Genomic DNA, 13,435 nt, shown 5'->3' on the forward strand with positions numbered 1-13,435 from the left:
GGGGCTGACAGGAGTCCAGGTAATATGAGAGGGGCAGAATGAGGTGAGGGAAGGGAAAATAATTGCGGCGGCCAATCCTATAATGCTCGGTTACATGAATGACATTTGCACTCAGAAGGATGCCCTTGGGGACAGGAGCAGGATGTGGCAGAAGGAGGTGTGTGAGCTGGGTGACAGCTACACCATCCCTCACATACTTCTCAGGCAGAGAGGGCCATGGCCTCGGCCTAGGGGCCCAGAAAAGAGATGCCACAAACCCTCTGACCCAGGCCGCTCACCCGGCCTGCCCAGAGCGCCGCCCCACTCACCCTGAGGGTGCGGGGTCAGAACACTGCAACCTCACAGTGCAGGTGAGGTGACATCACAGCGCGGGTGACAAGGCAGCAGGCAGATTTTTTTTCAATCCTTTTCATCCACCACACTCACCTTTGGTTCCTTGTATGGCAGAAGTGTCCAGAAATGTGGAATTGGAAGGTGATGGTGTTAAGAGAAGCACTAAGCCTTCTTTTTGGAGTTATTGCAAAGTGAAAGTACTGGAAGAAGTAAGCACATGAAAGAAGGAATAGACAATTTCATTGGCCTAGTTATTTTTCTCATTGGAGCTGAGCATTTTTCAAGGCTGGCGGAGAAACATAGGGGCCAATATTGAGCAGCTTTTAAAAAAGCCCAACACTTTATTTTTTTCCATGTGTGCTTAATATTTCTTGAATTATGCAAGGTGATTTCCTAAAATCAAATCTCGGGTTTTTGAAGCTTCATAAAACATAGACATTGCATCCCAAAAATATCATAACTTGTTTAGGTCAATGAGAACCATGCATTCGCACCATAATCATAACCAAACCCCCTTTTTACCACACCTGCTTTCTATCAAACCAGCACAGTGTTTCTGGTACTGATAGGAAAAAAAAACCAAAAACCCAATGAAGTTTCTCCTGTGGTAACATGAGCATAGAAACATGAGCAGAACAAATCGACCTCAGTGCGGGAACTGGCAAAGAAAACACTCACTCTTCCTTCCATGCTCAGCAAGAGCGCCTTGGTGATTGCATCACTTCTGCTCTGGCAGTGAGCCCCATCTGTGTGCAGCACAAAGCTCTGTGTGCTGATGCATCTGCGCTGACTGCATCTGCTGTGCCAGCAACACAGACTGGAGCTTAGACCTCATTTTAACTGTTTAACTGAAGACAGCCTTTTCTCACAAAGCCCTTGAACTCTCAAAGATCTCCCCCTCAAAGTAGCTGACACCATGAATGTAAGCACCTTTGTGACACACTCAGATGTCTAAGCCATTTGTTAGAGCCTGGCAGGACAGAAGATGCAAACAAAACTCAGGCTGCTAACATACACCACAAGCAGCTGGCAGAGTTAGCAGGTTCCCTTGCAGTTTCTGAATAGTGCATTCTGAAGAGTGCATCACTCAGTACTTGGGAGATAGTTTGGTCCCTTGAGCTGTTTTCTGAGGAACTCAGCTTCAGAAACAATTGGAATGCTAGGAACCATCCATAACTGATGCCCTATTTTCATCTCTATCTAATCTCAGTATTTATCTGAAACCTCCCAGTTAAGTTTGTGTGTGTGTGTGTGTGTGTGTAAGCTGTTGAACAGAGAATCTACCCAAACAGATGACAAAAAAAAAAGGTCATTTTGTTTTATGGGAAGGCACTCCTGATTAGCACATTCCTTTCAAAGAAAATTTCTATAAAGTCAGATTTCCATATTTGTGGGAAATAATGTATCAAAGCAATCACGACAGAAATTGTAAGTCTAGTTGTAGTTGCTTATTACAGGTGCTGAGTAAGGAATTATAGGATGCTAGGTTTGTGGTGAAGAGCTTGCAAGGACACTTATCAATATTAGCTCTCCTGCTGCTGGCATCACGCAGCTGCAAAGAGCCACTCCTCACACCATCATCAAAATCTAACAGTCAGCTTGCCCCAGTGCAATGAAAATCACTCGTTTTCAATTTCAGTGGGTCTTTAATTCTTCACATTCCTAAGGCAGTCATATGACGACACAGTGAAGTATACAATCTTGGGAAGAAATATTCCTGGATACCAAATGATTACCAAACGTCTTATTTAGATTGTGGAAGTTCATTATCCACTTGCAAATTGCATATGCAATTTACTGAGATCTCAAACAAGAAAAGCATTCTGGTTTGAGCTGGCAAAAAACAAGCAAACAAACAAAAAAAAAAAACACTTATATCTCATTGAAGTTGATGGAATTTAAGCAAGTACTTGGTGCTAACCAGGGGCAAAAATTTTCCATTGACCAGGTGCTCAAGTAGGCACAGAGTAGTCCTACTACAGCTGTGGCTGCTCAGCTTACTTTTAAGTGCTAATACACGTCTGCTAAATAAGAAGTTGATCTGGATCCAGCCAACCAGTTAAAAATAACCCAGTTATTTTCAGTTATTAAAGTTGCTCTCGAAAGGACATCCACCACGTTCTATACGAAAGGTTCTCTATAATTAGCAAAGTGCTTTCTGGTCTAAGAGAGGAGAAAGGACTTTTCTAGAAATGAGCCTGGAAAGTAGGAATATTCATAATCCTTACAAGAGAATCATGGGGCCTTTGTCACTGTCTAAAAATTGATAGTGCTATTTTTTGCCAGAGTGCACTGCAGAGTTCCACAATGCATGTCTTTGGACCAGAGCAGGAAGACGGAAGGTAGAAATAGTCTGGTGTGGATTCATGTGTGAAAGGGGCAGTAATTTAATTTCAGTCAATTTCAGCCCTTTGAAAATTGCTCTTGAAGCATATTTTTGTGAAGATTCTGTCTCACTTAGAAAAAAAAAAATACACTGAAAAGTTTTTTTAAATCTCTATTTTTTTCCCTCTCTCTCTCAAGAGGATAGGTTGAGAACAAACATACCTGCTTTGCAAGAGGGAACTGTGACACTCTCTCCTCCCCATCTCAGAGAATGATACTTAACTCTCTTTCTCCTGTCGCTCCTGCATGGCCAGGTGGTGACGGTGATGGAAGCCATTGCTTTCGTTTCACAAGGCACCCTAACTAAGGATTTGAGTCTGTAATATTCAAAGGGAGATTCTTATTCTCCTCATAAAACAATACTGCAAAATGCTGCATTTATTTTAAAATGATTAATTATGTCAATTACCAATAAAGAAATGGAAAAATTAATCAATTCCGAGATTGTAGGGGAATTCTAAAGAGAAGCACAGCCAACATAGTGAAATATGGTGAAGTCTGGGCACCTTCCATCTTTCCACCATACTGATTCAATACTTATTGTTATGGCAATTCCAGCAGGCATGGTGAGGGAAGAAAAGTGTCCTCTTTTCAAATGCATGTCCAGTCAGAAATGAAATTTTAACAGTAACAAGAATAAATAAAATATTTAGATTCGTAAGAGCATAAAAAGGACTGTTAGGACTTTGTGACTTCTTTTTGTCTGGAACAGTTAGTAGCTTTTATTTATGTGAAACTTACTCAGGACCTAGAAAAAGGTAAAATCAAACTGGTTCCCAATCTGAATAAGTGAGTAGCTTCCAGGCAGAGCAGTGGGAGAGAATATATGTCTTTAGTAACAGCATCACTGCCTAGTTTCCAGCATGCAGCCATGTGCACAACTTGTGTGTGACTATGGCAGATCAGTGCCTGGTCTGAAGCTTACACAGAGGAGTTGCTACCAATAGGAAAACAAATTTTAAATAGCTTCTGCTAGAACACTTAGCAAGGCAAGTATGCAGGCTTGGCTCAGGCAGTCAGAAACTGGAACAAACACCAGGGATTGTTTCAGTGCTCACTCAAACCTGAAATTTCAAGCTCTTCTCTAATTTTACTTCTTCTAGGACATACAAATATAGGACCAGAATATTCAAAGTCAGCTTCCAGGGCATAGCTCAGTCTTCATGATTCTTGTTCATTACCTTTGCTCAATCAAGATCAAGCTCAGGTTTTTCTTTACAGAGCTGACGATTTCAAATGGCATCTGACAGCTTCCCTCTCCTTCTTCATTCTCAAGATTAAAAAGGCAGTATGCTGTTGGATTCCCTCACTATTACAGGGACAATATTTAGTGGTTGCTTTCCTATGACATATTAAGAAGTGGAAAACTGCAATCTCATTGCTAAATACTTCTTAAGCAATCTATGATTATGACAGTAAAAGAAAAATATAAAACCAGCCAGCTCATCAATATAAGCTTAATGAAACAGTTAAAATTGAAGGGAAAACAACTTGAAATGACAATGATCCTGCAAAAGCCAGGACATTTTAAAAGAGCTGCTTGGCAGGTTAATTTTCTTTTCTTGAATGGAAAACATCTGACATCTTGAAGAGTAAGCTGCTTTTTAAGGTCAGTTTCGGTTCTCACGATAAACACTGAAAATATAAAAGGATTACAGAAGATGTGATTGCAGAGTTACAGAACACTGAAAGGATTCTGATTTTCATACACCACTTTGTGCCCTATTTATGTGTTTAAATTATGTTATTTGTTGAAACAGATTTAATAGGCATCTTTCCAACCAATTTAATTCAACAAAGGAAAATAAAACTACTTACAAACCTAAAATGTTTTCTCTTGACTTGTGTTGAGTATGTGGCTATATGACCTTTAAGTCCAGAGCAGTACAGGAGCCAAGAAAAGGTTTGGGATGTTTAGTCAAAAGGTCAACAACACAGCAACAAGAGAAAGATGTTAGGGACAATGCTATTTTCTATTTAAATAACTAATTGCTTCTTGTTTCAAAAAACATTCTATTGAACTAGGAAGTCATTAAACACCTTCTGAAATGCTATTTAAACTTCAGTTCCTTCCAATTATCTACAGGAGTACAAAGAGAATAGATGTGGAGAAGTACAGAGGTTTTCCTCAGCTGAAGGAGAATGAGTTGTGCAGCTGGTCCTGTTTAATCTGCTCCATGTCTAATTTAGTTACTTTGCCATTACACATCACAATGGATCAGCGTGTCTTGGTCTGCATGAAATTGGTTTCATTCTTTGCTCCAAGTTAAAAATCAGCTTTCATCCCCATTATGCCCACAGCAGTTGCAATGCAGCATAAACAAGCAAAGAATAAAATAGAGAAAGTCAAATTCAAAGTCAAACACCCAGATTTTTCTCTGACTTTCTCCGTATTAATGGCTTTTCCCTTTCCATGTTGTGCTTGTCTGAAAGACCCAGAATTCAGACGTGGTGTGTTTAAGATCCCACTTTTTCACCGCCAGGGGTTAAAAACAAACAGAAACCAGTAAGAACTCTTCAAACTCAGGAAAAGAAAAGTTTAATCAGCACACAGGCACAACACCCTGCCTGATATGCCTTACTAACAATACAAAGCAATAACCTCCGGTAAAAGATAAGTTACAATACATGCAAAAACATTTGGATGTGCACCAAGCAGTTAGATATAGGTACATCTGTCAAATAAACATACATCTATTCACCTAAGAACAGAAATTCAGAGACAACTGCAAAAGTAAAGGTACAACAAAACCACCATAGGTGAGCAGCTTATTGGACATAAAGCACACTACACAGACACATTTGACCTTTGGAGGCAAAAACTGTTAACAGGCAAATAGCTGAGAGCCAGATCCCCAAAAACTTACTTATGAAAAGCTCTCAGTGAAGCCTAACGTATTGTCAGAATGAGGTCTGAAGGATTTTGCCCTTAATGAAAAGCAATTATGACTGGGTAAAAATATCTCTATCAGTGAGAATTTTAAATTATATATCTAAATTTAATGTTGTTGCTAAGAGTGAAAGGAAGACAGACTGAATCTGCATATAAATAAAACAATGTTTTAAAAATCCCTTAAAATAAATAATGGTAATTAAGGAAAATTTGGGATAATGAACATGTCCCGAAATCAAAATCAAACATGACTAAATTTAATAAATACTTTTAAATAAAAAGTGTCTTTTTACCCTACAGAACAACAATCAGCAGCAAGAACTAGGAAAGCAGAAAGAGGACAGAGATTTCTTTCTTGCTTTTAGACAGTTAGCAGTCCTGGCTGAATCTCTTGCTCCTAAGCGGCACGTTTGCATGTTACAGGACTAGCAGAAAGAAAGGGACAGAACACACTCACTGCAGCTGTAAATTCAACAGATTCACTTTGCTTCCACACGAAGACTGATCACGGCCTCCACCCACTGGCTGGTGTGGAGGGCCATGAACAACACTGGAGAGCTGAGAAGGGAAGGGGAGAGAGCGAGGAGGGAGAGAAGGCTGGGGTGAAGGCATCTCTAACCCCGTACCAGTGTGAGACGTGTGTCTGGAGTCACGTACAGGGGCAGTGCCCGTGCTGCTGCCCAGGTTCCCAGTTGACTGCAGGCTGACTCTGGGATGCTACTTGTGCAGTAAAAATACTGCAGAACTCTCCTGGACTTTGCTGGCAGATGTGCCCACTGAGAAACCAGTGGGAGAAATATGCCTATCCCCTTTGCATCTAGCCAGCCCATACACCCTGAGGCATTTTCATCCAGAGAGCACTGAAAAGAGCAACCCCCCTGCAATGCAAGAACTGCTGCTGCATCTCACTGGTGCAGCAGTGCTGAGGAGCTAAGAAAGGCAAGTAGAGAGGTGCTTCAGCCCTTCTCTTTCTCACAAATCCTAAATCATATGGGCTTTTTCAGCTCCAGTTCCAAATGAGTAAGTCCACACTGCTTCCATGGCATGAAAGCTACAATGGACAAGATCCTAAAAGACAGCAAGGTCAGAATGCCAAAGTCCTCACTTGGAAACATCCTCCCTGAAACAGCAGTGGCAAACAGGGGGATGTCTGAAGAATGGGATTTGCATCTCAATACACTAAATATAGGGCTGCGGTGGAGTGGCAGAGAGAAACTGGTAGCGCAACCCCTGTGCAGTACAGGGAGACAGATCACTGCACTAGCTGGTTACATAGGTGCACTGGGCAAAGCCTCACATAAAGCAGGTTGGCACCGCCTACTAACTACAGCCATAGCTCAAGCGCTGCAGCAGTACTGTAGCAGAGGCACTCAGGCTGCTTACACTTGAAATACATACACAACCTGAGTGCGTGGCAAAACACATCACTCTGCACTTACTGCATAGGACTTCTTCACAACAGCTTTTTCCAGCTCAGATTTAGGATTGCAAACACTGGCTAGGATTATGGATGTCAAAATACACGCTTAGTTCTTTGAGCAGCCACCTCCTCTATTTTAATGAACATGTTGAATCCACATCCAAAACCATTATTGTTTATCATTGAATCAAACACTGCTCTGACCATAATATCTATCAAGTCACTCCAATGATGCTAATCTAAATCCTGCCACTGACCCAAGAGCTAAATTTTGGCATGTAAGTCGTACATGCCTTTCCAGAGGGGCTGAACAACCACGCTGTGGTTGACTTGACTTAAAGATACAGATGCTTAGCACCTTCAAAATAAACATCTTTAATCTTTCATCTTCCTAGCCTATGTACATGTGTAATACTGGAGCACTAGCACAGTACCACCCCTGTGTATAGCAAGCATTAAAATGTATTCAGTGTTCTTAAACTCCGAAGAACCAATCTATGTACCAAAAGTACAAAACAACAAACTGAACAAAATAAGACAAAGAAATACACCCTGTAACCCTAAAAACATCAAGGAAATTTGGTATAGAGGGATACAGGAAGATAAAGCAGCAGTTCATAGCACACAGCAGAGATACCAAGTCACACTGACAGTTGTTACATATTTTCTGTGTTAACAGAGAAACAACAAAACCAAATTAAGATATCTTATTTTGGACCACTTTCCCCCCATTTCTTTTTGACCTTGAAGTCTTTAACAAAAATAACAGATAGTATCTGTTTTTGTACAGAAAATACACAGGAAGCTGGTTTTGTGGTCCAAACAAACCATGCTTTTCATTCTACCATGCACTGGGATGCAACCAGCTTTTTTGTCAGCCATTAATTAAAAGAACAAGCACAGTTTTGATAATTAAAAGCTTCTGTAAGTAATATCTTGCATGTCCATTTCTACAGCAATCATTAGAAATACTTCAGATGTTTCTGGAATTTCCTTTTTTGTTGCTTTCTGCTTTTCTACTTAAGGAAGTTCCCAGTGTTTGTGGTGTTTACTCATGCAGTTATTTACAAAGAGATCGTCCTTGTGATGAAGAACCTTTACTAAATTTACAGTTGCTAAGGTACATTTATAAATGCTTGCATTTACACTCGGGTAGAATGAATGAATTTGCTGTGTAGTTCTTGGCTGGACTAACAATATAATTAAAGTGCAAATAAAGACAAAGCACACAAGCCAGGCAGATCCATTTTTCACTGCAAGCATTCAGAAGCATCATGACTGTAGTGAGAGCTGTCAGATCAAATAGGCCTAGGTCACAATCCATTTTAAACATTTATCTCCCTGAGAGGACTTAAGGGAGGTATACAGTGATATAGCCCTATTTCTTCAAGTGGCTGAATATCATTGGAAAAGTAAGGACACTTTTCCAGCCAAGTTATTCAACAGTGCTAATACCAGCGCTCTGTATTTTGATGTACTTTACAGCATGCATTTGAGCTCACTTGCCATGCAGCTAAAACAGGCCACTTATGATCAGTAAATTTTACGAAGTACCAACTAGCTGTAGAAATGAAATCTGTCTACCTGGTACATATCACAAAAGCACAGGCTTTAAATACAGTTACCATTAGTTACATCTCCTTGAAACATGTGCCCCTACAAAATGACAATTACTACTTCAAATAGAAATGTATAGCATGTGTTTGCTCCATTCCAAGTTTGCCACTGATATGAATTATTTTAGAGCTGAGTCAGCACTGAATAACTGAACAAAAACCAGACATTTTCAAGCAAAACAGTCATTCCAACTTCTAATGGTCACTGCTGATCACTTCCCATTGCCAGACCATGTATATACTTCTCTCCACAAAGTGTCCAGAAAGTGTTCTGTTGCCTGACTTGCCACAGAAGCTGCAGAAGGTGCAGAAAAAATAAAGTGCCTTTTCAGGACTGCATTGCGACACGACTAACCATCCTGTTCACTGCATGTCCAGATCTCTCAAGTGTCAGGTATAGATCCTAACCTTGTACTTCCCAGATGAAGCCTGCAAGGCTGGCAACTGTGTACAACTATTCAGCTAGTTTATTTACTTTCTGTGCTGAAAATACTCTCATAGAATATTAATGAAAAAATATTTACAATTTATTTATATGTAAAATCAGTCACCTTAGAAAAGGCTGATAAGACATTTAAAGAAGGTAACATTCTATAAAGGATATCATTAAACAAACATTTAGAACAACTGCAGACGTGGAAAGAGATACTAGATGCTACTTTAGAGTCACTCCAGGCTAGGAGATGACTGTTAAGATCCTGTTATTTTCAATTAATTTAAAGTCAGAGGAGGACACCAGTACCATTACTTCCTCAGTGACTGCATCAACACAGCCGTCAACACAGACCACATCAGAGCCATTTCATTTGCTCATTTACCTTCACATAAGTGGGTATATTACCACCATTTAAATTTGCCAGCATTAAGATGGCTAGAATGAGTTATCTTTCACAGGAAAGCCTCTTATTTTACATTAAAATCACACATCTTACTGCAAAACATTATCTTTGCAAAATAGCAATCACTTAATGCAGAGATGAAAGCATCTTTGTTTTCCATGTCCAACAGCAAATTTTTGTTGCCTGAGAGGGAAATGCTGTGAGGTTCAGTATCTCTTACTGGAAAAGAGAGCTTGCATTCTTCTCAATATTTCCCTTGCTGTCTTTAGGACTGGGCATGCATAATTTTGTTCATTATATTAAAGCTTTCTGTAGACTCTGAGACAAAGCTGGATCTTCAGGCGGGGAGTCTGGGTTCAAGCTTCAGGGAAAGCTCATACAAAGTATCTTCATCTATGATGAGTGCCTTGTCGAGTAAGTAGTGAGTGACCTGAAATGCAGAAAACACAGCTGAACAGACCATTTCTCTGCTTTCCCCCCCCTCATTTTTCTCTTCAATCCATTTCAGAGCCTGAGTTCCTCTGACATTTTCTCAGAGAAACACAACACCTCATAGTAATGGTATATAGCTGTACCACCAGTGCTCTATGAATCAAGTCCAGTGTCTCAGGACTAAATCCTTAGCCAGGTTATCAAGGCTGATGTGGATTTTCTGGAGTCTTTTCCTTGGAGACACAGGCTGACTTTGGACAACTTTCCATAGGTCCCATAAATGACAAGAGGAAAAGAACTTCAGGATGGACATAGCATCAGTGGATGCTTGTGCCATCTCTTACCCTCTAATCCCAGTATTCAGGGATTCTGTGGGGAATTAGGGTCTAACTGGGCAGTAAGATCACATTTCTCTTTGAACCCATTCCCCTCTACTCACTCCAAAACTATGTTGGTTGAAATCCCAAGAGAGTTCAGAGGATGGTGAAAAACTTGCCTCTGCAAGCACTGCTAAGGAAACAAGATATCACAAACCTGCAGTATCTGTCCATATTTCTCTGTCCTCTCTTGTTTGTGGCAGCAGAAAAATATTCATTTTGGCGTTCAACAACAGCAGTGTCTTACAGCCAACCGCTACCACTGCTTTAGTTTCATTGGTACGTAACAGTGCCTTACCTTCTGCTGATGTTCTATGCGGTAGGAGGTCTGCTGGAATTGGCGTATTTCCCTGATAATGTGTGAGATCTTTCAAAAGAATACATAGATCTAGTGAGTACAACTTCATTTTGACTTCAGTTAGGCACATAATGTACTTTTTTTTTTTTTTTTTTTGCCAAATTTGTGAACTACCTGGGGATCAGGAAAAGAAGTGCACAGATCATCTCCTAATGGTTTCCAAGGATTTCGCTTCCTTAAGTTAACCATTTATTGTAAAGTCAGCCTCAAGTGATCCACCTTCTCTCCCCTCTCTGTATACTGATAACCTCGTTTATCTTTGCCTCTAGTTACTGCTGTAGAGTGTAGTCATTACATGAACGTTGAGATTAACAGAGAAGTTTCCATGCTTCTCTCCAAGGGGTTTTATAAAACAACAGTTGGAGAGAATCAACTTCGTAACGCTTTTTTAAACAGATCCTAGCAAACTTGGAAAAAAGGTTGTGAGCGCTATTTTCTAATGAATCACTTTGATCTTCTCATTTAATTATGTTGCTCCTTCACAGGCTTAAGGCAGCTGCTTTTTCTGTCAGTGACTTTTCAGTGAACAAACCGGAGACAAATTCACACCATACAAATCCTCAGTTTACCAGAAGGTGGTGATAGAAGACTGGGACAATTGCTTTCAAATAGCTATCCATCATGCACCTTGCAAATACACTTGTAAGTCTTAGCAGTTACATTCAAAGCAGATGTAATTAAATCAATAATTAGCTCATAATTAAACATCTGTTGGGAAAGCATGTAAAGAAATGAAAATTACCATTCTCATCTTGGAAAAATTAACAAGGCCTTCCTCAGTGAAGTTTGGTGTTCCTTCTTCAATAAATGCTAGATCTGTCAAATACATTCCAAGGTATGGAACAGCAGGTGGGTTACAACTGTAAAAAAAAACAAAACAGTACATTTGCATATAAATAAGTTTATAAACTACTACTTTTATAACTCATGCAAACTCTTTATTACTTGAAGAACTTTTACACAGTGGATCACATTTGTCTGTTAAAGTGACTTCATTTGAGTTATTCTCACTCCATATGTGAAAAACTGAATGGACTGTATCAAAGATCTAATTTAAATTAAAGCCAGTTAGCCTTTAGCTAACGTATGATGGAGCAAGAGGAAGGGCTGGTGTACTCTGGAGTCAAAAAAACACCTTCAAGCGTGTTTCAGACCCACCTGACAGGAGATACCAGAAACAGATTGTACAAACTAGCTTGAAGTGCACACAGATGTGCTTCTGAGTGGCTGGTGTTCTTATGCATCAGTGTTAAGCTTTCTAGGGCCACCAAAGATACATGTGCATGTGTGGAGACATACATAAACATACGTGTATGTGTAAATACATAGCATTTTTTTCAGTTTTTTTAAGCCTGGTCAACAGTGAATACAGGAAAGCAAAAGACAAAGAGATAGGAAGGAGGACCTGGAAAACTAGGAATAGCAGCTCTAGAAAATCGGGAGTAGCTTTTCTCAGTGGTGGCAGAAGAATGGGATAGTGATCACTGCTTCCCTACTGCAATAACCACTACTCCGCACTTGCTGATTCTTATCTCAGGAGAAATAGCAGCAAACCTGGTTTTCCAAAGCTCTGACATGAGAAAAAAGGGCCGTGGCTGTACTGTTAAAGGCAAACTGCTGTCTTTGCTTACCTAAGCACTTAATTATGAGTATTTTTTAATATTATAAGGATGACTGTTGTGCACAGGCAAGCATTACATTGACTGAAAGGTGTATAGCTTTACGGGAGCTATACTTATGTATATATTTTTAACATTTGTAATTATTCTAATAGCTCAATTCTTTGCTTGTCTCAAGACCATTTAAAGTAGTTCTAATACTGCATTCTGGAAAGCCTACTTTTAAATACAGAACTTATAAAAATATAGGTTTTATAAATTCAGGGACTACTGTACAAATATACAGGCTATTTTCCAGAGCAGCAGACTACAAGGGCTGGAAGGGTATAGGAGAGGAAATACTACTGTTCTGTGCACTGTGTTCCCCTGAGCATCAGCTACAGGTCACTGTCAGTGATAAGGTAAAGGGGCAAAGGGTCTTTGATCTGACTAAAACTTATTGATCAGCCATAAACTATCTGGAGCAAGAAAATTTTCAATCTCATTTCTGAATAAGAATCTTTCTTTATAAGCCTGGTTTTACGCTTACTGACAAAGTTTGTACGTAAAGCTCTGCACAGAATAACAGTTAAATTTGTTTCAGTAATTCTCTGCAGACGTCATATTTACCCATCAGAGTGCTAGACTGTAGGATATTGAGCAAAAAGAAAAAATCCAAATTGAAAAAAGTAAGAATTTAAAAGGTTTTTAGGTAGAAGTGTTATCCGGCATTAGACTAATTTTAAAACTTAATCAAAGCCACTTCATCTATAACATACACCATCCACTGTTTGTAATAAGACATAATTGTGTTGTGTAGGTCAGCATACTTTTTGAGTGTTTCTCTAAGATTTTTAAATCTTCCTTCAGATGACACAGTCTTCTGAAGCTTGTCCATGAGTGCTTTTGCCTGGAAGGAGAACACATTATAAACATCATTGCCATTGCATGTAGAAGACTGGAATCAGATTTTTTATTTAATTTATTTTTTATTTAATCTTCACCACATTTTCAATAGTAAGAATACAGATCCTACAAATCTAGCTTCACTGTAGTCCTAATGCTTTTCTGCAAAAAGAGGTTAGGCATCCTTAAAGATTTCCTTTTGAGTGATACACAGAATAGGTATCTATGATACTTTTAACCAGCAAATTCAGAAAAAAACCCATGTTCATTAAATTAAA

At 39.5% G+C, this 13,435-nt stretch overlaps 1 protein-coding gene across 4 annotated transcripts in view; it reads right to left on the minus strand.

The window, feature by feature from the left end:
• Positions 1–5,241: 5,241 nt before the first annotated feature.
• RASGRF2 (Ras protein specific guanine nucleotide releasing factor 2) overlaps positions 5,242–13,435 on the minus strand; it is a 127,177-nt gene continuing 118,983 nt past the window's right edge. For all 4 annotated transcript variants that reach the window (XM_003643077.6, XM_004949460.5, XM_015280710.4 and 1 more), the window contains 4 exons: positions 13,082–13,161; positions 11,396–11,513; positions 10,594–10,662; positions 5,242–9,916 (listed from right to left, as the gene is read on the minus strand). In XM_003643077.6, the coding sequence (XP_003643125.1) occupies positions 9,824–9,916; positions 10,594–10,662; positions 11,396–11,513; positions 13,082–13,161 (360 nt within the window). In that variant the 3' untranslated portion in view covers positions 5,242–9,823. The remainder of the gene's footprint in view (positions 9,917–10,593; positions 10,663–11,395; positions 11,514–13,081; positions 13,162–13,435) is intronic.

Source organism: Gallus gallus, chromosome Z (assembly GCF_016699485.2).
Source record: "Gallus gallus isolate bGalGal1 chromosome Z, bGalGal1.mat.broiler.GRCg7b, whole genome shotgun sequence".
NCBI classification, from domain to species: Eukaryota; Metazoa; Chordata; class Aves; order Galliformes; family Phasianidae; genus Gallus; species Gallus gallus.